The sequence below is a fragment of the Meleagris gallopavo genome, chromosome 11 (genome assembly GCF_905368555.1).
Source record: "Meleagris gallopavo chromosome 11, MGAL_WU_HG_1.1, whole genome shotgun sequence".
Classification (NCBI taxonomy): domain Eukaryota; kingdom Metazoa; phylum Chordata; class Aves; order Galliformes; family Phasianidae; genus Meleagris; species Meleagris gallopavo.
Genome location: NC_139414.1, coordinates 11,817,879 through 11,843,908, shown reverse-complemented (window position 1 = coordinate 11,843,908; position 26,030 = coordinate 11,817,879). Strand labels below are relative to the sequence as shown.

At 38.7% G+C, this 26,030-nt stretch overlaps 1 protein-coding gene and 1 long non-coding RNA gene across 42 annotated transcripts in view; one reads left to right on the top strand and one right to left on the bottom strand.

Annotated features, from left to right (window-relative positions):
- Positions 1 to 6,296: 6,296 nt before the first annotated feature.
- LOC104912536 (uncharacterized) overlaps positions 6,297 to 26,030 on the top strand; it is a 376,736-nt gene continuing 357,002 nt past the window's right edge. For 13 of the 41 annotated variants that reach the window (XR_014885673.1, XR_014885672.1, XR_014885676.1 and 10 more), the window contains exons 1-2: positions 6,463 to 6,627; positions 7,010 to 7,188. This is a non-coding gene — a long non-coding RNA (uncharacterized LOC104912536). Of the gene's footprint in view, positions 6,628 to 7,009; positions 7,189 to 26,030 lie in introns of all 41 variants that reach the window. The other 28 variants (XR_014885700.1, XR_014885701.1, XR_014885693.1 and 25 more) reach the window with 8 other exon arrangements.
- Positions 8,206 to 24,732, bottom strand: LOC100544821 (carboxypeptidase B). The gene is made up of 11 exons (XM_003209102.4): positions 24,662 to 24,732; positions 24,483 to 24,558; positions 22,422 to 22,546; positions 20,693 to 20,792; positions 19,857 to 19,958; positions 19,016 to 19,117; positions 17,484 to 17,594; positions 17,298 to 17,388; positions 16,481 to 16,683; positions 8,672 to 8,756; positions 8,206 to 8,485 (listed from the first exon to the last, which is right to left on the bottom strand). The coding sequence occupies exons 1-11, from the start codon at positions 24,730 to 24,732 to the stop codon at positions 8,298 to 8,300; spliced, it is 1,254 nt and encodes a 417-aa protein (XP_003209150.1). The 3' UTR covers positions 8,206 to 8,297.

Sequence of the window (26,030 nt, the reverse complement as noted above, 5' to 3'; positions counted from 1 at the left end):
AGGGTGGAGGTGTTCTTTCTGTATGTTGTAACCAAGATTTTGCAAACTGCCAAAGGGTGGTTTTGGTTTTTTTTTTTCATGCTCTGGTATGTATACTTTGGAAGGAGAAGGAATGTGTTTCCAGGAACTGGGAATGGCTTTTGCCCATTAAATCCCAGAATGTCCTAATCTGTTCCCTCTTACTTTTGGTTTTAAATTCCCAGCTGAATCTCCTCTTTGAAACGTCCACGTTATCTTGGTCAAACCTCTGAGCAGCAGCCTTGCAATGTTCCAGACTGCATAGCAGCAAGGATTTCTTTGCTGCTGCCTTCCCTTGACAGAGGGAAACTGAGTGGAGACTCTGTAAGCTGCCTTGGTATCATTCATATACTCTAAGTCATGGCAGGCTTTTTGGTGAATTGTTTTGTTTGCAAACCTGTCAGGAACTCAGTTTTCTCTTCCATTTTGTTCAGTGAGATCTGCTTGCATAATGTTTAAGCGCTGAATGTGGCTTAATGAGCTTTATCAAACTTATTTCTCTGTCAGGTGGACACAAAACACACACAGAGGATGTGGGGCTTACTTAAAAAATGTGCTTGATCTTGGGGATAAGAGCAGGTCTCAACCAAAAGACATTTGTTCTTTGTGTACCACCCTCTCCAGTAAGCCTTGCTGCCTGTGATGCTGTCTGGGTGCTCAATGCATTTCATTTCAGGGCTTTGCACAAAATACCTATACACCTAAAGATATCAGGAGAGGGACTGGTTACTATATCTGTGCATCGCTATTTTGTTATCCAGGTACAATCAAAGGGAATCTTAGGATCTGCCAGCAGCAGTAAGAATGCAGGTAGCTGTAACGGAGCCGAAAGGCACCGTAATCATTGTGTTTCTCTAGAGGAAATGCTGCCAGATTTGTGCTACGATTTGTTCTCTGTGAGAAGTTGGTTTCTTTTTAGAGTTTTAACAGATGGAGTTGGGCAGGGAGGGAGGGTGATGCTTTGACAACATAAATATTCACAAGTGAAAAGATTCCTCTTCATGTGATTTCAGGGTAATCTTGGAAAAGAATGATGTGTTCAATTTGTATCGTATTTAAATTGAATATCCATGTCATCAGCGTGGTTCTCCTTGAGGATAAAAGGCTGGGTTCTCAGGCAGCTTCATGGATTTTGGATGAGAATATTGAATGAGATCAGTGTAACTCCAAATTGCAGTAGAACACATTTACCCATATGAATATGAACCGAAAATATCTCAAGGCTGTCTTGCCGGTTACTGAAGTCCAAGAGCTATGTGCTAAAGATCTGAGGAACAGATGGGTAAATTAACATATATGTCCTGTTTCGGGAAAACGTTCCCCACTTGTTCTGCTGTCTGTCAGCACGTGGAGCAATAGGGACTTGAGCTTTTCTAGAATAGAAGCGTTTGTTTTGTAGGTGTGCGACCACGAAGTCCAGCAGCAGCAGATCCTTGTCCACATTTCTGTATCAGCATGCGCTGTAACTCATACCGCTTTTAGTGCCAGCTGAGAGAATCTTCACATGTGTTTATGATGACCACATCAGGACTGAATCAGTTTCTCACAGCCTTTGGTTGAAAGTGAAGTGCAGTTATTTATTGTCAGGTCTGAAAATGCTCTTGTCATGGCGAGTATTCGAAAATATGAATAAATGGATGGAGAGCCTGTGTGGATTACATACCTGGTGACTATACTTGTTCGGCCCCATTTTGGTCTGGCATGTCCTCCATGTGATTGTATTGTCGAAAACCAAGAGCATTGCTAGAGGAATAACAAACTTCAGAGAAGCTCTGTTATGTTGTCTCTACCATTTTACAGCTCTTGGGGAAAAAAAAAAACCCTTTAAATCAGCTTTAATGTGGATTATTCTAAAACTTCTTCAGACAGATGAGTGATCTCTTATCATCTTTATATTTATGAACAGATGAATTTCTATGTGCAACCTAAGAATATTTCAGGTGAGCATCATGCAAAGGTATTCCAAGAAAATTGTATTTCTCATTTTGAATTGTTTTGGGTATGCCCAAAGATGCAATAAGGATGAGGGACTCTAGTAGCAGCCCAAGGTTTGTGAGTGCTTAATGCCACTGTCGAGAATGAGCCTTAGGGCTCCAGGAAGTGCTACAGATACTGGAGAGTGAGAAAGTGAACCAGATGTTCACATAACTCTTAAAGCTTCCAACAGCTTTATGAGAAATGGCTGTGGCTGATATGCCAGGAGAATTCCTGAAAGGGAACTTGGGAGTGGTATTGACTGCTGAATTATTTCAAAGCAGACCACGGAGGCTGAGCAAAACAGCTTCACAAAAAGGAGAGATTCAGTGTCCCTCAGGGTAAGTGTCCAAGATCAGCTGCAAGACAGTATTTATCTCAGCATCCCAGGCGTGAGGGCCAACAAACATTAGTCAGTGTATGAAGGCTGGCAGAGGAAGGCCTGGCTTCAGAAGGGTGCGCAAGGCTGGCAGGGTGCAAAACACGAGGGAAGACATCGACTGATCTGTGCTGACCCAGTAACGTGGTCTGCAAGGCACGAGGTGGTACCAGGTAAAGTTAGTGAGCATTAGCTGGTCCTGTAGCATGAAGAAGTACATCAAGTTCCTCAATTTTTTAATTTAGAAAGTGTCATGCAAATTTAGTTTGTGCTAAGAACCTTGAAGATATGTATATGTATTCATTTCTAGACATTGTTAGTATGTTTCTACAAGTGTTGTCTGTGACAGCATAGCTTACAATGGAGATGTGAGCTCGAAATAGCAGTGGCAAAAGCTAGAAATAAAACATTCTCTATTCAGCTTTCCTTTTAAAGGAGGAATACATATTCCACAGTTATAAAGGCTATATTGTTGCTTTTCAAATAGGATTCAAAGACACGGACTAAAATATGTCATTAGGAATTCTAGTTCCGTTGGAGTAGGAGCTGTTCTATTTATGATCCTAAAGAAAGCCTTTGGGTCATGAACAGCAGTTCCATTTGCAGCAGGAAAACGTAAGAATCGTTTTTCTGAAATTCAGTACAAAATGAGCCTGCTGCTCCTGCCCTGTGCTGGTCGCTGGGGAGGGGTTGCGGGGAAGGGGTAGAAGGATCTCCGATTTGGGATCGCATTGGTGAGAAAGCGACTGCTCTGGTAAGTGACTGTGCAATTTATATGGTCAGAAAAAAGTCAGTGCTGCATCACAGAGTATTTGTCTTTTCAGTTCTGTTTTTTTTTTTTTTTTTTTTTTTTTAATTTACCAGCTTTGCTTGATTGTGAAGCAGTTCAATTATGGATAAGAACTGGGAGGAGTGGAGGTGTTCTGAGCTGGTTTGCTCCTGGCCAGGGCCTGGCTGCTGGCAGTGTTGTGGGGCTGTGCTCTGTGGCCTGATTCATGTTGGCAGCAGCTTATGGATCTATGGGATAATGGCCATTGCTCCCAAGATTTTCTCTTTTCTCCTTCCTTGCAGTCTTTATGCCAGTTCTTATAGCTTATGTTATCAGTGTGCTGAAGAGAAACATGAATATTTATTTATTTTTTCCCCATGAAGCCAGGAAATTGGGAGTTGATTTTATATTAAAGCAATGTGATTCATACTTTCCTTGAGGAATGCCAGAGTTAAGCGTTTTAGGCCTTCTGTTAAATACAGAAATGAAACATTTCCATGTGTGCCAAGAAGCTGGAGTACTTTGTTCAACAATCTTTGGAGGAAAAGTTTTATATATTTTGAGATATTTCCCTGTCTCAAAATACATTTCCGTATTTCCCAGAGACACAACTCCACTCTCCAAAGCAACATTTGGCAGCTGCCTTTCCTCCCGTTGTAAAAAAAAAAAACAAACCATGCATGCATCTGTAGCACAGCTGTGGGAGTGCATTGGGGAGCACAGAGACAACCTGCTGCCCTGCACAGCCCGCGTCTGGCCTGGGGATGGTTCAAAATGACAGGAAGCACACTGGGGCCACATGTCAGCAAAGCAGTGTTCAGAGCAAGCTGAACTGAGAGCATACGCACTAGGAGATTCTAGTGCACTTGAGTCTTGTTTGAGGCACTTGAGTCTGAATCATTAAGAAGTACCTAGAAGGAGGTTGTGGCGAGGTGGGGGTTGGCCTCTTCTCCCAGGTAACAACAGTAGGATGAAAGGTGATGGTGTCAAGTTGCACCAGGAGAGGTTCAGGTTGGATATTAGGAAAGGCTCCGAAAGAGATGTGAGACTCTAACACAGGCTGCCCAGGGAGGTGGTCACCATCCCTGGAGGTGTTCAAGAAGAGGGCAGATGCTGTGCTTAAGGACACGGGATAGCGGGGATGGGTTAGTAGCTGGACTGGATGATCTGCACTGGTGGGATGTTCCCTCTGCCTGTGGCCTGTTCTCTCTGATACTGCTGCTGTGAGAGCTGGCACGTGGGCAGTGCCTTGTCTTCAAAACTCTTCATCAGTTCTTAATCTCTTCTAAAATTTGGAGCGCTGAAATTAATTGATTGTTTGAATGTATTGTGCTGAATGGTATCTTAATATGAGAAAGATGGCAAGTTCTTGATGCATTTATTAACCAAGAGATCAGAATGTTCCTTTTTTAATGAAAGGAGCAACCTTAAACAAAAAGGGAAAGCTCTTCATCTTGATCCTTAGCTGACCTGCATCAGACAGGGAAGATGGGAATGAGTTTCATGGGATCACAGGACCTGTCAACAAAACCCTCCTTTCCTGAAAAATTTCTCATTCCCTTGGCCCTCAGTAAGTGGCACATGAGGGCCACATATGTTCTTTCAAGACTTTTTTTCTTAAACATAAGTACAGCTAAAAATATTCTAAATGCTGCAAAATTGCAGTGTGGTTTTACAGTGTTCACCGCAAAGATTCATCCTGAAATGCAGAAAGAAAAACTGAAACCAAAGGTTTTTTGTGAGGGTTCTATTTATATTTTTGCACTGTTGGAATATTCACTGCTCTTGTACAGATCAGTTTGGTTTTAGAAAGCAAGAAAAGGTTCAGGTTGGATAACACTGTAAATTTTCTTTAAAATTATTGAAAAAATATCAATATATTTATATTAAATATATAAATGACTCATGCGGCATGTTTTTATTTCTTCTCCTGTATTTCTTTTGTTTCTCTGAAAGAATGATTTCAAAACAGGAATTGGCTCAGAGTATCTATGATGACATCTTTGAAAATCAGTTTTGCAAGTGATTTTGTATGCTTTTTGAAAGCAGTGCTGAAATCTGAAGCTTGTTTATTTGTTGTTTCCACTCTGTTTGCTTTCAGTGTCTCTATTCCAGCAGCTTACGTGCTGGTAGAATGTCTTTCTGGTCTTAAATTTCTCCCTGTATGTTCTTCCTGTCCTAAGCTGCATGGATCATATATGACAGATCACATTTAATTGCTGTTCTTTTCTGCATGTCTGTAATTTGACCAGAGGTGCCTGTGGTGAAGGCACAGCAACTTTACGTACTGCTGCCTTGTTGCAACGTGGCACTGTGAGCATCAGCACTAACGTGTGCCACGTCCTGCCTCGTTGTCATGGGTTTGAGCTCGCTGGGGGCAGTGGCTGACCCCTCGTCTGTGTTGCCTGTGGTGTCTTTAGTTGCCTGAGGTCTTCCTAGGGATGAATGAATGGTGCTGAGCATCAGCAATTCACTCTGCAGTCAGCATAAGACCTGTGGCGTTTGCCAAAATTATACAGTTGTAGCCTGGGTAATCCGTGGGTTGTTATTGCTTGGTTAAAATTAGGCAAAAGATGTTGTACTCTAAGGACAATATTTTCCTGCCCTTCATGAAATGTTTGGCTCTGGTCAGCACGTTCTGCTTGCACTATTATTGGTAACGCTGATTATTTTCCCCCCTACTTTCTATTGCAAAATAGAATGACGTGTCTTTTCACTGGTGAGTGCTACTTTTGCATGTGGGTTCTATTTCATCACTGGTCCACAGCAGATGGACCAGCCGTGCATGCAAGGAGTGGGGCTGGGCCGATTGGAGTGGGCTACTGAATGAGGCGTGCCTTTCGTGGCCTGTTTTGAGCACATCAGATAGGGAAATGCCAAAAAAACAGTGCTAATTGCCAGAGTGCCAATGGACAGAAGAAATCTCTGTTCAGAGCCTCCAGCAGCAGGGAGATAGGGCAGGTCCCATCCTGGCACAAGATTTTTCTCCATCTTTCCGCAGAGTGTGTCCCATGGCAGCCAAATTCTAAACAGCACCGGTAAATGCCAAACACCTTTTGTGCAGCTGTGTGAAAAAGCTGCTGAGGGTAACTGTTTATCACTCTCACCCACTTTGACCCAACCAGACCCATGTTACTTGTATAGGAAATGGATCAGGAAGGGATAATTCTTTACAGCTTTTTTTGGAAAAGAAAGTTGCTCATTCATCATCAAACTAATTCTCACGGCTGTAATTCTGCTAATGATGGTGGAAACGTGTGGGGGCCCCCCGGATATAGCAGGACTCAGGTTATTTTGACAAACGCTACCGTTGTGAGTGTGAGAGTTTTACATAGAGTAGCTCACAGCTCTGCTTGCTCAGTTGTTAGAAATGCTATTAACTGTGAGCTCAGCACTGAGCTCAAATGGGACTGTCCAAGACCTTGGATCTGTAGTGATGGGGCAGATTGAGGTGGGTTTTGAGACAGTTCCCAAGAACATATCCCAGGTATCTTTCTTTTGGAAGTATGTAATAAGAAATTTTCCTTCTCACTGTTGCCATTAAGGCAAAGTTTGGATGAAAGTGTATTTATGTAAATCACCTAGATGTTTTCATTATGCTTAGTGCTCAGGCTGTGTAAGTCCTAATGCTCTGCCCATCTGCTCTGTGTAAATATCATTTTAATCATTCAAGCAACCTTTATCTTAAGTTGCTTAAGCTTCTTGTGCAGATTATTACAAAGATGAAACTGGTCAGCTCCCCCCAGGACATGTCTGGTGTCCCATATCCATCTTCACTATTAATGCTTCATTTAACGTGAGTCTTCTGTGCCTTATTCATTACTGAGATAAGCATTTAATGAAGGGATTTTGTCTCTCTTTTCTGATAGGTCTCAAGTCTCCTTCATAATAAGGGGAGGTAAAGTCATCTTGTTGCGAGTTTTAAACGCACCACCTCACTTGAAAGGTAAATTAATCTCCTGGATCAGAGCATATGGTCATATTGACCTAACTGAGCTGCAGCAGGGAAGAATCTGGCCCGCAGATGCTTTTAAAACAAAACAAAAAGGTATTGTCACACACTTCCTTTCAACTAGAACTTAGATTGCATTATAGTTGTTCACACAGTGGAGAATAAATTTACTGATTCTTTCTGCTAGTTGCAACCGTATTCATTTGATTTGCAGACTGCACGTATTAACTCAGATGTAAGGCATTTTCACTTTTTCTGGTTACCACGGATGAATCCTAACAGCTTGAAATAAGGTATTAAAATTTCACTTATCTGTGAAAAGACTGCGAACACTGACCATATGTAGCTGAAGAGCAATTTTGAGCAAGTTTTAGGTTAATGAGCTTAAACTGATTCTGATATCAGTTCAGGAATGAAAAAGGAGTGATGTTTCAGGATCCATTCCATTTACTTTATAATCCGTATTATTAAAATATTAAACTTGTGATAGAAACTGTCTAACAGGGTATCCCCTGAATCTTTCACTTCAGGAAGGCTACTGTTCTGAACTGAATAAAAGGGAGAAATTTGGGAAAGTTTGCATAGTTTGTGAGAGGAAGGAGTGCCAGAGGAAAGGGAGAACAGAAGGTGGAGTGAGAAATGCGGATTTTAACAGGCAGAAACAAATATGTACTACATTTGCCAGAATAGATAATAAGAATCTGAGTGAGAGATTCCACCTAATAGTTACAGGAGGAAGTCAGTAGCTGCCACGCTCCTTGGAGGTCAGACATTAATAGCCCATTAGTCTTCACCATCCAATTTTGGGAGAGAATTAATATATTCCTTGCTGTATCTGTGCAATTCCAGTGAAGCCAAAGTCTTTTTCTTTTTTTCTTTTTTTTGGCTGAGAAAGCCATTCTTTCAAAAATGTGTTTTATTAGTCAAGATATGAAGGATTATTTTGTTTATATGGAGAAATTCTTCTAGCACTCTATATGTTGTTAGCATTTTATTAGCGATTGGCAATGAAATACCTAGGTAATTCCTTATGAAGATTAAATAAGAGACAGAGCTGATAAGGAGGAGTGATTTAAAACTTGAACTTAAAGATGTGGATCTCAGAAAAGCAGGTGTTTGGGCATGTTTATTTTTCCAGCAAGGCTTGTCTGCCATCCGCCCTCTTCAAGGCTTTTGAATAACTTTAATCGTTTCTAGTATTTCCTTTAATACAAGTGATCAAGGACATAACTGGCAATGTATTTAACAGCAAGCAGAGTCTCCTCACAGGTTGGCTTTATCTGAGACTCGGGCAGAAGAAACCCATAATTACCGGTGTCACGGAGCTCAAAAGTGAAAGAGTACTTGATGCCTTGATCGTAAGCCCAGTCATCAGAGCCTCCTGCAGCAGGGTCTGTTGATAAAGAAATAAAACATGACTGTAAAAGTGGAAACGACAAGCTGCAAAACCAGAAATACAGAACAAACAGTTAAAAAAAAGGATACATAGTGAATCAGTTGATTTCTTCTTCTGGTGGAAAGGTGACATATGCAATTACTGAGATCCATTTCAGGTTGTCATACTTAGGCCAGTACTTACAGATTGTTGTAGCTCCTGGGCCGTATACGTATTTGGTGTTGTACAAACTGGTCAGTTTTTCGGTTGCAGCACTAGCAATGGTGTTCTGTAGGGAAGGAGCAAATATAAATGCAGACTGCCAGAAGCATTCTGGGTGAATCTTGGCAAATTTGTTGAGTAAACTGCAAAGCTGTGCTTGAGAAGGTAAACTGTTTTCCACCTCTCAGAATGATTAGATGCAAGTAGTTGCCAGTAGATACCCTGTCAGTAAAAAGCTTGTTCTCCAAGCTTCAGCGGTGCATAGTCTGCCTGTGTAGAGCTGCCTTAGTGTATAGCTGGTGCATAGTCCCATATAGCTTGGGGCAATAGCAAACAGCATTTTCTATACTTACAAGAAACCTGTACAAGATATATAAATAAATAAGGAATCCCTGTGAAGAGTAATAACTTGGTACAGTAGACTGGGAACACAATAGCTTTCCTTTTCTTTCTGTTCATGCAGCATTTAAATTGAGAGTAGCGCCAGTTTAGTCGGTGGAGTTGGACACCGCTGGAAGTGGAAGCAGTATAATAAATGTTAATAGACAGAAAAGGCATAAATTACCTCAGAACCATATGTAGTCTCATTAATTTCATTTCATTTCCTGTGCTCAGAGGGACTCGTTCAACTCCCACTGATTTCAGTGAGGGCTGGATCAGCCCATCAGTGCTACCATGAAGCTTTGTATGTTTGCGTTAAGGAAAATTACAGACTTTGGAATGTGTGACTTTTCCACTTCTTCATTATACAGCATGTTGGTAATGAAACATGAAAACTAGTACTAACAGATAATGAATGTGAACGATTTTTGAAAGCAGATGTTTGGTATAAATGTACGTGATGGGTTGCCTTATCTTTGTTTATAGCTTACAGCTGAATGCTCACTGTCCCAGGAATTTCCTCAAGCCCCTTCTTTCTCTATAGGTTGTACTCTGGCCTATTTCCCAGAGGAAGAGAGATTGTAAAATATTCTGTTTACCCTTGTGCTTTAAGTGTTTCTGTGATTTACTCAAAAATGCATATTGGAGCGTGTGTTTTGAAAAATCTTAGTTTAGCGAGAGAGCTTCTGCAAAACAGCATTAAAATATGTTTGCATTAATGCTGGTAACCTACTACAGGACTGCAAGGGTTTCCCCACTCATAAGTGCTGGATTTTGATTCAGAGCAGCAGGGGTAGCTGAGCTCTCTCTGGCATTTGCTAGTAGTGCCATAGGTTTTTTTGGTTGTTTTTTTTTTCAGTCTTTTTTTTTTTTAATAAATAAATAATATATACATTTAATCAGAAGCTGAGATTGAGTCAAATCTGTAAATAGTAAATTCATTATTAAATGTAAATAGATTCTTCCTCTTTTCAAAAATGTGCAAAGAGGAAACTAAATTTGGAAAGATTAGTTTTACACTACTTAGGGAACTGCTGGTTATTAATATTTGATCTCTTCTCAGTGAACTGCGTTGTAGAGACAACAGAATAGCAAAGCTGCTTTTAGGGAAGAGTGGGGTATATCTTTCTCTCTGCCAAAATGCCTGCTTCAAATCAGGCCAGAACAGGCAGAAGATAAAGGATGTCAGCAAGTGTATTTACCTGGGGTGTATTTTGTTATTGGCCAGGAAGTTATGAGAAGGATTTGTAGGAAAAGAAGTTGAGATTTCCAGCTGTAAGGAGACTGGAATCCAAATATACAACTTTCTCAAGTTCTGCAGCTTGGAGATTGATGTGGTATTTAAATGACCTTCTCCATTAACTGGGCAACATGACCGAGCATTTATGAATTCATCTTGAAATGAACATTTATCAAAAGGTTTGAAATCTGATTTTTTTTTTTCTTTATTAAGTGACTCTCTCCCAGTTGCTTTCCTAATGGGTTTACAGTACAACATCTGAAGGTCAAAACAAAATTTCAACTTCTTAGGAACTAAAGTCACCTCTTTCTCATGATATAAAAATGAGGAACAGTAAGAATGAAGCTTGTGAGTCTGAAACAACATTTTTTTTAAAAGGGGTTGTGATATTTAGCTTTTAAAAAATAGTTTGGATTTTCATACCCGTATGCTACTTGGAATACAGCTGCCAGGAGATGCATGGCTATCTCATTGACCTTAGAGGATACTCTTTTCTGTTGACTGATTTTCAAGATTTCTTTGTTTAACTGGCTTAACTCAATTGCTGTGGTTTCTTTGTTTGTTTTTAACTGTCATGAATGTCTCTGTTGCGAGGAAAACTCTGCTCAGAGATACAGCAGCAGAGAAGCAAGCGGCGCCCTGAAGTCCTTGGAATAACTCCTAATTAATACCTTGTAACTGGGAGCAGAAATGGCTTTTCAGATTCTGACTCAGAGCTGAACTCGCAGAGCAGGTCATTTCAGCAGAAGGTGTATTCCCTGCACTAATCATCCACCTGCGTTTACACAGCAATTACTAATATCTTGCCTAATCTTGTGTGCCGAGTGCAATGGCCAGTGAGACAGCAGAGCTGTGTTCTCAGTTGTCATTATCTTACATAATTTTCAACCTTTAAACCTATCTTTATTGTTATTAGTGTTTAACTGGCCACCCTTTCTATCACATCTGGAGCTTTGAGCTAACAACATAATTTACCAGGAGAAGCATCTTCTGCCTGTTGATAGGTAATTTTGGGGGGGCAACTCCCTCATTTCATTCTTCTATCGTCAGGGCAGATTTACCAGCAAACTGTAGCTGTTTAGAAACATTTCAGGGATGTTGATTACGCAGCTGCTGCATGCAGACAACTCCCTTTGCCTTCACAGAATCATAGAATGGCTTGGGTTGAAAAGAGCCATAATGATCGTCAAGTTTCAACCCCCCTGCTGAGTGCAGGGTTGCCAACCAGTAGGCTGAAACACCTGTTCCCTGAGTGACTGGGCCAGACTCTTCTCTCACTGCACTGCAGATTGATTTGCCTGAGAATGAAAACTGTATTTTCCTTCCGCCTCTGTCTCATGTACTACTTAAGCTTCCTTTATAATGGAAGTTTGAAGGGTGCTATTTGCAAAGTTGGCTGTAGCCAAGTGAAGCTGCACTTCCGAGGCTTCTTGTTTTGGCAGTAAAACCAGACTCCCCTCAGGAGTCCATGGCTGATGTGTAATTTAGTGCACTGTTTTGTTGTTGCTCGTGGTTAAGCATCTCCCCCAAGAGCCTAGGGAATCCAGCCAAGTGGAAGACTTCACTATGATGCTCTTTTTCCTTTGCAAGCCAGTTTCTCTGAGGCAGTCTTACAGGCTGCATAAGAAATTGATCCCTGGTGAGAGGGTTTCCAGTGTGATTACGTTAAGGTGAATGTGCTCTACAACTGTAGGAGACTTGACTTTGAGCCAAGCTCATGCACAAGTATCATCTGTATGAAGCTGCTACTGTAAGCATCCTTTTCAGAGTAGTGACACTACCAGTACAGAGCAGGTCTGTTTTGACAAACTCAGTGCGAGAGCTTCCAAATATTGCTTTTCTGGCTGCTTCCATTTGCTATGCTTCCCAGTTTCTCTACCAAGTATTTACTTGTAACAACAGTACAATCTAAGGAGTTTTTAACAGCACAGATACAATAGTATAGGTTGTGACTTTTCTTTGATATGTCTGAGTCCTTTAGAAAATAGAATTTTTGTTGCTCAAAAATTTGTAACTACAAGTATTCCTACATCTTAAACATATTCTGGAATTAAATCAGGGATGAAGAGACTTTGCTCCCAGGCATCATGTTAAATAATCAGACTAATAGTATTCACCAAGTCGTGTAATGTATTTGAAATTCTCTCTTCTTAGAGACTGCACAGACTCCATGCCTATCTCCACTTTCTACTTTGTTCTATTTTAAGGGCTCAGAGGGTATGAGAAGTGAAATGGTAGAGCAACCCAACATAGAAGATGAATTTCAGCGAGCTTAAACAAAAGAAGTGGAAATCTTGTGTATAGAAAACTATCTTCAGCTGTGAATTAATACAATATTCCATAGCCTACCAAACAGTAATAATACAAATATACTAATCTAACATGAAGACATGGATTTGGTGCTGAGTTTGTTCAGCAAAGAGATGGAATTGAACCTGGAAAGGAAGAGAGAGCATGGTGGACATAACTCTGCTCTATCAGTTCAGAACCAATTCAAATACAAGCAAGAATTGATAGAGATAGATATGTCTTTGCTGAAAATGAGGAAAGTATAGGATGACCTAGTAGGAAAGTAAGGTAAACATTTGAGCTGACTAAAAATATGGGTTGAACGGTTTATGCCGAATGTGATTAAATACAGAGGCCTGTGTTTCAAGAAGACAAAAATGTGAATGGTAAAATGAAGATAAAAAGAATCTTTTTGGGGTGGGGAGAGATATTTGTCTTGCCAATCACATGTTTTAATTGTGAAGAGCTAATGCTTCTGTTCTCAGTAGGCGATGAATTCAAGTGTGTATTCTGTGTACAATGTAACTCTCAAGGGTACAGTAAATAATGAGCCAAGTGAAGATTATGAGGCAGGCAAAATGAGATCCAGCAAAAAAGAGTACATTTTTCTTTCAAGGAGTCATCTCCAGAATATTGTGTAACTTCTGAGAAGTTTCTGACCTAGATTTTCCTGTCTTGGGTGTTTTTATTTGTTCATGTATTGTTTGGATAACAGTGAAAGTTCTGTGCAGCATCTCAGAAGTGAGAAAAACAAACAAATTATCCTATGCTGAACACAGGAAATAAAACTGGGGGAGAATTGTTGTGTTCTGTGGGATTGAGTCCCTCTTGCCTCTGAGGAAAAGGAGGGAAGTTGTGGGAAGGAAGAGTCATGCAAGATTTTCATCTTCTGTCATGCTGCATAGTCCTGGGGTGACTGGGGATAGCCCTAATCCTATACTCAACCCAAGTTACAATGTGAGGTTGCTATGATTAGTTATAGCAGTGAAGAATGAAGCATAAAGGTTGCTGGAGCTCCTAGAGTGCCCTGTTTTACCTGAGGAACAAAAAGCAGACCAGTTTTTTGCCTTCTGATTTCTTGAGGTTGTGAGCAAAAGAAAAAGTCTTTCAAGCCCCGAGGACACTGCTCAGTGTTCTTGCAGGAAAGGAAGGTACAAGCTTTCTCTAGATCTTTCTTTTGTGCAGACCTACTGATTTCAATCTCAAATTACTTAATTTTTGTACCCTTATGTGTCTCAGACACTGGAATGTGGCACAGACCTCAGTGTATTATGCTACCTTTAATTAAATATAATGGAACAAAATATTATTAATGATAAGCAGACATGAAATTTTGTTTAACCACATGTCGAGCTGCTCACTGGAAGAGATAAGAAATTGCAGCTATATTTCCTTTAATTTATTAGATCTGTCAGAGTAAAAATAACATCCAAGATAAGATAATGGCACTATAAATTTTGCTCCATTTGAAAAGTGATTTATGGTCCTCTGATTCACCCAAACAATCTCCATGAAAGGCTGAGATTCTGATTTTTCACCATTTCTGTAAATTCTAAATCTAGACAGAACTTTTTGTCACAGAATAATGACTGGCATACACCACAATGTCTCTTTTTCTAAGTGTATCATTTCAAGCAAATACAGCTATTGATGGAAAGTCTTAAATTTCTTTAGTTACAGCTCAAATGAATGTGCTTTACTTATCTCAAGTAGCCTGAAAAGCCGCACCTTTGAACTTGACCCAGAGCCTGTGGAAGTGAGTCTATTTAATTCATTGGTGTTGGAGTGAATTGGGCCTTTTCTGTTTAATTACCCCGACTATAGGCAGTTTTGATTGGATGATACTCTGATCTCATTCTCTGAAAGAAGGATTTTTGGCAAGAAGTCTTCCCTTATTAAAGTCAGGTACTGCTCAAGTAGAATATCTCTGGGATCCTGCTGTCTTTTTGTTGGGATCACCAGTAAAAGAAGTATTTTCCCTTAATTAACACATAAAAACCACTCATCGGGTCACCTTGTCATTGGTGGTGAGGTTTGTAATTGCTTTGTACTGGAAAATAATGGAACCCCCTCTGGGATCATTGTACCCAATTTAAAATGTAGGATAAAATGACGGTGAAAAGTCTAACTTATGAAGTGAAATCAAATAGGTGAAGAGAAGTATATGGGTTGTATTCCTGAGCTATTTATTTCTTATGCTGAATAGTAATAGTAGGCTTGTTCTCTATGGCAGGAAAATAAGGCTTTTATTAATTAAGAGCTGGAGAACCATTGTAAAAGTAATTCATGAAATTACATTCCATACTGGAATATATTTTTTATCATAAAAATTTAAATTGATAAAAGAAAGTGAAAACCAAGAAATTTGTAAGTTATTTCTTATTTCTAAAGATTGTTTTAATGGATAGGATTTCCTGTATTTTTTAAATACTAGGCCATTGATGCAAACTTTCTCAGTTCTCAGTACACTGTGAGAAGCATGCTGGGGTTTTAGTTAAGTTTCACATTTGCTTTTGATTCAAAAAGTTGAGCGGAATGTCATGAAAATTCTTAGCACAAGTGAACTTTGTGATCTTGACAACGAAGCAGCTCAAGGGCTTTATGCTGTTTGTTGCCTGAGACTGAACTGCGATGTGTAAAATGTGAAAAAATGTAAAAACTGAAGACAAGAAATCACTATAGTTCCATGGAATAATTAAAATCAAAGCTTTCTGGAAAATAAATTAAGAAAGCAAAATTTTCATCTGGATTTCATCCTCTCTTTTAAGCTGTAAAATATGCTGCAGAAAAGTTCACTGTTGGCCCGAGTTCTTGTTTGTGCTTTGGAATTGTGACATCTATTTGGGAGCACTCATAAATCTGTCAAGCCCCCCCAGCAGACCAGCACACTTAGTGTTGTTGCCTTGGACTTTTGGCAGCATCCAGGAAAGAGAGGGAATCAAGATTTGTTTGTTTTGTTTTGCTCTGTTGTGTTCCCTGCCAACAGCTTCTAATTGCTAATATGCCAGAGAACTGAAGTAATTTTATTATTCATGATTGTTGATTCTTGGCCTTATGAAATGTTTGCAACTTTTATGCACACTTAATATTTTTAACTTTTTTTTTTTTTTTTAATTCCAGATTGTTATTCAAATGGTGTTAGGGTGTGTCCTTCATTTTGGATGAATAAAAGAGGAGTTGTTGTTTAAAACATGACATTTACCTTCTTCTCTTCCAAGTAACGGATGTATTTGAATCAAGGCCTCTTTAGAAAGGTCTCAGAACTGATTGTTTTCACCTGTTTTGTGCCTGTTCTTAATTATAGTCCAATATAGTAATTAATACCATATATCATATTTATTATCAACAAAAACTGCCTCATTGTCCTCAATCTGTATCGTTCTCTTTAATAGGAGTTCACCCTTTTCCTTCAGTGAGAAGTAAGGTTTGGTACAAAGTGTTAGGCAGATTTCCTTATTTGCTGGTGCTGGTACCAGTTCAGTCATTTCTGTCTAGCAAGCTGTTAGCATGGCTTACAAAGGTAATGTTTCTGTGTGATTTTCTGCAGCCACACACACTGCAAACTCTTGCATCAGGAAGAAGCAGTGCTGCATGATGTAGTGAATTTCTCTATGGCGTGACTGGAAGGCAATCCTGACCTTGTGGCAAATTCATTGTAATACTGAAATTAAGTAAGGTTCTCGAGTTTATCTTGTGCCTGAACTATGTGGAAACCATCATGGTTTCTCTGGTTTTTGAAGTATTTTCAAAAACTGGCAACATATACTCTTTATTCATAGCTAAAGATGCTGCCTGAAGTTAAATAGACCTAAATAGTGCTCTTTCATTATATCAAAAACATTCTTTTCATTACATCAAAATGACAAAGAACTTGTGCTTACCAGTTCGTTGTAATCCTGTGGAAGTGCGTAAGTGTATGAATAAGGAAACAGTAGCAGCTGGGAATAGGAGTGAATAGTCAGGTATGCCTTGATTGTAGAAAGATGTTCACGAATAAAATCAGCCAAAGCCTTTGTCTCCTTTTCAGACTCAGGTGAGGAGCCACAGTAAGTGGAATCACAGGGTCTATTTGAGGCCCCAAGTTCTGAAAAGAACAGTGAACGTAATGAATATTTAATTAAAAAGTTGGTTGTTAGGAGAATGAAATTCATATAATATCATAATAAACCTTGGAAATCCTACTGCCACACCTGTACTGTATTGGAAGAGAGAGTCCTTTGTTGCATAGTTAAGGTACTGGGCAATATGACACAGTGTTAAGTAAGTATGATCTGTACTTCTGTGCTTGTTTGGAGGGACTTGAGTTTCTTTGCAAAGCCCTATGTTATCTAAATGATTATTATTTGCATCCCTACTTAAAAGTCTTCTCCTTGCACATCTCCCCCATATCGGGGATGCTTTCAGGAACCAGCAAAGAGGGCACCCCTCTGCAATGAGTGAAACAACTGAAAGAAAGGTATTTTGACTTCTCTTCTGAAGGCTGCTGTTCATAGAAGTAGCTATACTGATGAAATTAGTAACCAAAGTTTGTTTTTTGCATAAAATTTGAACACCAGCTATTCCACAATGCTATATTGGTGGTCTTCAATCAAAATCATGATAAACCAACCATAATAATATAAGGGGAAATCCATAATTAAGTATTTTGGCTATTGCATTTCTGGGTGATTGATGCAGCTTCTATTAGGAGACACTTACTGCACCAGCCAGCATTGAAATTCCTGTTGGGATCGGTACCAATGCAAATGCTGCCAGTGTTTTTAGAGCGTGTCTTTCTCCACATACGGTCCTAAAATAGAATGGTGAAGCTTAGAGTAGAAGTAAGAAAGAGTTCTTATAGTTGGTTTAGCCAGCAATATTTTTGAGAAAGAGGAACATACTTACATTTGTCCAAGTGTAAACGTAACCATCAATATTAACAACTGGCAAAACATAGAAGTCCAAGCTGTTGAGAAGTTTGGTCATGGTACTATCTGTTCCATAGGTCTCAACAGCCTAATGAGAGAAAAGTAGAAAGAGCTGATGATGCCTTCATGGAGTGAAAACATCTCCAGCTTATATTTGAAAGCCTGGATCTAGATAAGGAATTACTGAATGTGGAAGGTGAAGTCATCCAGATCACTGCACCACATGAGGTGGTAGCTCTGATGTTATATAAGCTCAGAAGACTTACAGTGACTGAAACCACGTTGTTGTGAGAGTCATCTTTTTCTGGTAGATAAAATGTATTTTAAAGCAATGTTGATTTTGAACAGGATAATAAAGGAAAGGTTTCCATCTACTAGCTTATCAATGAAAGACAGAAGAAAGTTCTGGTCCAAATATTCTCCCTGTATCCTGTCGTCTTAAACGCTTGTTTATAGTTTGAATTGATATTAAATTTTGGTTTTGATATCTGTTATGCAGATAAAATTCATCACTAATCAAAACTACAGAGAATGTTTCCATCGTTACATCCTTAGACATTTGTAGTCATAATACTTTGGTTGCACATATTCATAGAGAGGCGGATTTTTCCATGCAATTTTCCAGGTATGTACATCATAAGAACTCCTGCCTACATATCCTATTGTTTATGAGCTAGCACTTTGTATGCTTGTTCAGAAATTTAAGCCAGTGTTGTGTGAGCTCCAATTACAATTGACATTTGCTCTAAAGGCCTGGTTGCATCCTTGTTTCCTTTACTTTACAAAGATGTAAAGTGCAATGCAAGGAGCAATGCAGTAGAAAAAGACATCTACTGTCCTGTAGCTAGCAAGTGGACAGGTTAGGCATAGAATTCGGAAAAGAAATTTTAGGTCACTAGAACTTCCTTTTTCCTGTGTTTTTTGTTTGTTTAGTTCTTTCGATGTTTGTTTTTGTTTGTTTGTTTTTTGCTTGTTTGTTTGCAGATACAAAGAATGATCTACATTGTTTTTTCTGTAGTTTCTGACTTTTACGTCTAGAAGCAATCTCAGCTGAACCTCCAGTGACTCTCAGAGGAGTGCGCTTTAAAGTTACTTCTACCTATCCACACTTGCATTCACTGAGCAGAGCCACTGCTGGTGTCGGGTACACCCATGAATTAAATGATCAGACAGTGAAAATGACAGCCGTAGTGACGTGAATTGCTGAGAGAAAAATGGTAGCACATACTGTCTGCAGCCTTATTGGGAGATAATGAAATAACATTCCCTTTGACTCCACTGAGATGTCACTTTCAATTTCCACTGCTCCTTACACAAAACCGCATGGCTGTCTGAGAAGATAGAGGTTATACTTGCCACCAGTGCCGCCACAGGCATACCTCATACACATGCTTAGGTAATCTTAAGCTGCTCAAAGATTACAGGGCAGCCATTAAGATCTAGTGTAAGTGGTTGAAAAAAAAATAATTGTGTTTTGTAAAACAAGTTTTGATCATTATGCTTACTGACTTCTTTCACAAACCACTGGCAGAAAGCAGGGGAGATCCACTCTCTTGCATGGAAACCACAGTCCATGAAGATGGCCTTCTTATTCGTACCGCTTTTTCCCAACTACAGAAACAAATAAAAAAACAAACCCAGGTTCTGAATGAAACAATTTGTATGCAGAAGATGTCTGCCAGCTTGTTGACCTAAAGAATAATACTATAATGTTCCCTGATTAAATGGAAAACTAGGGAGTGCTCTCAGCTGTAGTTGACAATGATATTCAAGCTAAAACCTTATAATCTTAATAATTTTATTTTTATTAATGTAGGTTACTCTCTCCTCCACCACAATAATAGATTGTTCTGCACTGTTGATATATTCCCTGTGGTGTTTCTAGTAGTCATCTTTGTTTGGATGGGTGATAGATGCTTATGCAATTTTAGGCGAGTAACCTTTATTCTCTCACCTTTAATTATGGTTAATGGTATCTTATTTACTCATAAGAGTTATTCAAAAAACCTGTATCTGATGAAGAAACAAACATATTGCCTTTTGCTAGAGAGACTGACATTTATAGATCCTTTTAGAGTAAATGTGCTTACAGGTGGAGAGAATATAAAGGTAGGTGATAATTCACCTGGCCCACAAGACTGTTGTTAAATTTATGCCTGAGCTTCTAATAATTCATTATGGCCCTTATATCTTAAGGTAAAAAAGATCATAGTATAAATAGTGCAAAAAATCTATTTGATTTCTTTCAAAATGTATATTAACATCTTAGCATCATCATTCAGTAGGCATCATAGTCTTGCATAGATAATAGCAGACAAACAGTCTGGCACAAATGAATCACTGCACTTACTTTGAGAAGGTACAGTGGCCGTCCTTCGTATGTTTCCCCAATTACACTGCGAGAGACCAGGTTTGGGTTCTGAGCAGCAATGTCAGCAGTCCAAGCAGCTATCTGTTTAATAAGGAGAATAAAGATGTTGATGTGTCTGTCCTCAGGTCCAGAGTAACTTATTCACAGCTTTCAAGCTGGAAGGGTCCTTCTGAGAATTGAACCAAATATTTAATACCATTGATAGATTTCTCAGAATTAACTCTTACTTGTGCTAGAACTATGTACCTAATCTTAGTTGTTTGTTTTTTTTTCCAGTGATAGATAGTGGTTCACTGCAGACCTCATCAAACTATTGCTGAACTAGGATTTTCTGATATGAATTTATCTAAAAACTCCAATCATTGGAGCCTGAGTTTTTTTGAATGCTAACCGTACATACTGCTTAGAGATAATGATTTTGTCATCCTTTTAATTCTTCTAACAAAAGAAAACTTTTTTCCTTTTACAGTAAGTAGATGGAATGCCTTAAGTCTTCTGCATGTTGTCATGTTTTTCAGTTTCATAGCTCTTCTATTTATTATAATTCTTGAACTGTTTACAGAAGCACTGGGCAGGGATTTATGGGAACAGTCCACCAAAGTCAAATACAAAAGAAGTAAATATGTGTAGGCAAATGGGTTATGCAGATTATCTCTGTAATGAGCAGTGAAGGAGAGATTTTGGAGAGAAGGTTATCAGGTTAATGGATGTAACAGAAGAGGAGAAGGGAATATTGATGGAAAAATATCAGAAGCCATTTTGACTACGGAGGCTAAGATATCAAGTTGATACAATGGAAAACTTTTGGACTTTACCTTATCCCAGGTGTTGTATTTTTCATAGCTGTGACCAGTGCTACGAACTTTGCTGTCGAACTGAGCATGCAGTGCAGTCTGCAGGTTGTCAATCAGAACTCTGCAATATACCACAAAAAGCAGAAAGAAATGTGCAATTTGTTAGCAGAAAATCACGCACCACGTGGATATCTTTGGATTTGCAGAGAACTATTAAGGCCATTAATTATGAAGAGACATGTGGGGGACTGGTTTATGCATTTGAAAATAATGTAAGTTTTGTTCAAGTTTCAATCTCCTTCCTGCCTCGTCCTTGCTGACAGAATGATCACAAAGCAATAGATTCTTTACTCACACCTGCCCACTTAATTCCCATACTAGCAAACCTCCAGAGTGGCAACAGTTTGGTTCAGGAAGAATGGCAGCACTAAAACAGGGTGCATGTAAACTATATTAGTTCTGTATCCAAGTAAAACACTCCTTTGCCTTGAACTGACCTCATGATGCCAGATAGCCTCTTCCTCAAAAGGAAAAGGGCATTCTCTTGAGCAGATGATGCTGAAGAACAATTAGACTGCAGTAATGTAACACCTTCCTGTTATCCAGGATCTCTAGCAACCCAGAGATGTTTGCATGATTAAATTCTTTATCAAACCAAGCTTCCAAAGTTTAGGTGCAGTTTGCAGATGACAGGATCCTACTCCAATCTGCTTTACTGCTTGTGAGAAGAGCTATTAAAGTAGCAACACACCACGGCAAAAAATAAACCGACAAAAACAAAACAGAAAAAACTATCCTAACATCCTTACTGCATTGGCTGAATCTCTCCTGTTCATCTTTCCCTGGGGCTGATAGAAAGGCACAGCTCATCATTAAGCATGGTCTTGAGGACCTTTTGCTTATATTTCAGCCTTGGCTATAAAAAAAATGATGTTTCCTTGTTTTTTCCAGTGCTTGTCTTAACATCCTTACAAATTCTCACTTGTTCAGGATATGTCCTCAATCATTTGGATAGAAGAGCAGGAGGCCACTTTGTGAGGCACCACCAGCCTTCAGAACAAACAGTGCAAATGAGCACACTGACATGATGTCACGGCACTGCAGCTCCACTTCAAAAGAATTTTAACTGCTTGGGTTGTCACAAGGACACTCCATTGAAGTTTGTCAGGGACACCTTCCAGACATTTGTTGCCTCTGTTGCAATCAAAAGATTTGTGCATGGACCTGAGGGAGTTCATAAATATCATAGGGAAAGATAGCACATGTAACTCTTCCTTTGCCAAAGAAGTAATTCGAATGAAATTGGATTCCTGTGCTGTACGTGGGCTGAGGTACTACTGAGAACAATCTCTTTTAGAGTATTTTTAACTCTGTTCCCTCCTGTGGCATCCAAACAGGACACAGTTAACATGGGGATGGCAAGTTTAGGGAAAGATAATCCTCAGATTTAGCAGAACCTAACAGCTATGTTTCATGAGAACTTCAACAAAGGAGTTTGATCTGGTGGAAATAAATCTGAGTGATGAAAACTCTCCACTCTGCTGAATGAAGTCATGAGAGTTTGATCAAGTAAAACTGAGTTTTGTTCTGTATTTATGCATACACTACACATTGAAAAAAGCCTGCTAATCAAGCTGGACCAAGGAGGATGCAATGGAGGATGTTTGTGACAGGAAGATAAGTTCAAACAATGATTAAAATGTTCAACACATTTTCTCCAGTATTCAGTCTCCTCCTACTCAAAACTTACTTATAATCCATTTTGTTTTCTTTCAAGAGATGTTCAACCTCCAAAGCCTTGTCAGCTTCAACTCGGAAATCAACTTGCATTTTTGGCTTTACCAGATTGACGTAGTCTGGCTGCCAAAAGTCAACCTGAAAGAAGGCCAAACGAATATATGAACAAATATATACATATACGTATGACTGAGTTTTAAGTGAGTGCATGTGTGATATAGCGATGCTGATTGTGATTAATACAACAAATTTCATTCCGGTGTTACACTGAACTGATCTTGCTTGCCAGAAAAACTGACTTCAGTTTTAAATGGAATTCAATGAAGATGATTTTATTAGACCCTTGAACTTATATGAAAGATTTCTGGAGATGGCAGTAACAGTTTAACAAATACCAAGTATTAACTCAGTTTTTGAGTACATTTAATTTTTGACTTATTAAATTATATTACTTAATAGGGACTGCACTAGTCTTGCACAGTGCTAAAATCAGTGCTTGGTATTTTTTCTTTTCAAAATTGAAAAAGGAAAAAAGACAAGTATCACCCTAAATCAAATGACAAGTAGCCTTATATCCATAAGAATATTCTGAACTTCATTTAAAAGAATCTGATTTAAAAGAGACAGGAGCTTTGGAACATAAGGAACATTGTCTGCTCGGAACATCCCATACAATTATGACAGCGTCTGAACGCGTACAGATTTGTGAATGCTGTGCAAAATTTGTAACTCTATAACTTTTTTCATTCTTTGTTCACATTTCATTGGAGATTTTTCCTATAACTATTAAACAGAAACGGTCTCCTGACTATAGCAAGCTACAAACATTCTTTACATACATCAGCTGGAAAGAACTGTTGCATTTGTAAGTGTCTTTAAGACTCATTTTGCTGCAGTTTGTAGGAGGAGCCTATGTCTTTGGAAGATATTGTTTAACTCATAATGGACAAATGACAGTGCAATTACTACTTCACATATTCTTTCTGAAATCTGCTTTAAGATCTCTTGGATTTAGAGTCCTGTTAAAGGTTAGTGAAAACAAAACTGGTTTACCAGTCTAATGCCTTTTCAGCCTTTCATGTCCTGAGCATAAAGGAAATTGGGGCTGCTGGGCGTGTTCACAAATGATGTATCTTCAAATGAGATGACTATTACAGTGTATATTGCTACCACATGAGTCCTGGCAGATTGCTTTGTATAACAACAGTATTTTAGAGATCTTTTCTTTACTTTAAAGAAAACAAGCAATCCCTTTATCCTGCAGGCTTAGGAGCAAACTTGTTATATTCATTTTCATAGAACTAGCAGCAACATACCAGTAGTATATTCTTTCTGTAGAATACTGTTTCAGCATACTGTAGTACCCTGCTGCTGCTACTTCTCCACATCTGTACTTCATTAAAAATACCATCCTTTTATCCTACAGATAATGGTGTCTTTTCCACCAACAGCTATTTTACAACATCAAAGTTGAAAAGAAATATTGAAAACACATTTGCTGTCTTTATTGTTTTTTCTCATGTCATTATGTCATCATATATCTACATCAAGGTCAGTAAGAAACATGCAGCTTGACTGGAGAAAGAAAATTTTAAAGGAAAGTCAGAGACAAAAGGTGACACAAGAGGCTAGAGGCCAAAACAGTGTTCAGTTTGTTATGAATATGAATATTTAGATTGTTTGCATGAACAAAATCTTTTACCTATAACATTAAACATTCTGGTACATGGAAGTTTCATGTTTTGTCTAATTCTTAAAGGCACTCCACAATGACTATATAATTTCAAAGTAACTCAATAAATAAGTTGCAATGCACACTTTCATACTCAGGCTGGGGCATCTGGACTTTTCAGGAAGACATTAACTTGTATTTGAGTAATTCCAGCTTTATCACTTTGTCCTCTTCCCTCTGAAAAAGCACTCTTGATGAGTTGGCTGGAATCAGGATTAGGTCTTTAATTTAGAAGCTGTTATTGTTTTTGTTTTGTTGTTTTTTTGGTTGTGATACATTAATTGAGGAAAAGGAGAAATGTTCCATTTGGATTCAATAAAGCTCCTTCCCCAAGTTTTTTACCTGCATTTTGCTGGCAAGGGAATGGATGATTTCCACCTGCTCATCATTCTGTGGAATCACGCGAAACACCTTGTGGCTGAAAGGAGAGAGAAATTGGATTTTAAAAAGATAAGTCAGCTGGAAGGCTTTTGCTCATGGAGAAACAACCATGAAAACATAAACCTGATGTCTGTACGTACCCATCAAAAGTCAGATCTTGCAGGTGAGCAGAAGCCACTGCAGCACCTACGAGAACTAAGAACGCCCACATGTTTTTTAAAGAAGTAAACAGGCATTCAGTTTTGGGCTGCTTTTATAATCTGTTTTGGTTTTTTTTTTTTTTTTTTATTAAATCAAATATACACCAGAACAAACCACTGATCAGCTGACAGGTTATCCCTTTGGCCTTGTTTGGTTTGCGTATTATTTATAATGTGTGCTTTACTCCACACCTGTGAAAACAGCAGAAAGTCTCAAAGGTGGTTGTAGCAGTAGGGGTGGAATTTTGTTGCTAGAGTGGGATGAACTTGTTATGTGAGAAACTGAGTTTAATCCATTTTGTTCTTTTCTAATGTTTTTGTGTGTGTGAATTTTGATGAAAAATGTAATAATTTTTTTCAATTGTTTGGTTGCTGGATTACAAACTTCATAATAATTAATTGTCACCTTAGGTAATGGCTGATGGCTTTCAGATGTTGCAGCAGTGTGACCAGTCTTCTTAATCACACACCACTCTCTCTTTTCCTGAATGGACTGTGGCAGAGTCAGAGCGTCTGAAGAGGAAACACAGTTTGACTGTATGAGTTATCAATCTTTTCCCAGTAGGGAGGAAAGGTACTGAACTTTTCATTGCTTCAGTTGTCTCACTTGAAGGGAATCAGATGCCTGCAGAACTGAAGGTGTACATATTTCTAGTCACAGTGGAGTTGTACATATTCTTCACATAACATATACACAGATTCATTTGTTCTCTCTAATTATACCATATGAAAATCAGAGGTTGAATTAACTCTCTTGTGGGAATTAAGTATAGGCCAAGAAGATCAAATGACATGTAGTCATATAAATGCATTTTCATTTTTGTCTTCCATGTTGTTCTTAAAATATCTGAGAATAGTATTCTCTCATCACTGTGCTTGCATCTGTTTAGTTTTCATTAATGTGTCCTAGGCATTAAATGTTACATGAATTGTCTGCTGATGCTGTGTCCTGAGGTGATTGATGCTTTTGGCAGGGAGCCTGTAAATGAATCAGCATACATATATATGAAGAATGGAATGTATGAGCTCAGTTCTGTTTTCTGCTATGGCCAAGTGATCTGACAGATTTCAGAGTTTCAGACAAAGATCATCTTGAAGATGTTCTTTGACTCCATATCTGCTATTTTGCAGAAATCTGCGTACATGAATATCATATATATCATATATGTATTATATATATCATATATGTCAAAATGCATCAGAAAATTGAATGCATTCATCTTGCAGAAAAAGGAATAGCAAGTTTCAGAGGACTATCTTAAGAAAGAAAGTCATGATAGATGCTGCACTTAACTTTTTTAGAAGTTCC

Coding starts and splice junctions, on each gene's coding strand:
- LOC100544821 (XM_003209102.4), bottom strand. CDS start 24,732: ATGTGGGCGTTCTTAGTTCTCGTAGGTGCTGCAGTGGCTTCTGCTCAC. Junction 20,793..22,421: donor GAAAACAAAATGGATTATAA/GTAAGTTTTGAG, acceptor GGTATATTGCAG/AGTTCTGATTGACAACCTGC. Junction 17,389..17,483: donor ACGTTTACACTTGGACAAAT/GTAAGTATGTTC, acceptor ATTCTATTTTAG/GACCGTATGTGGAGAAAGAC.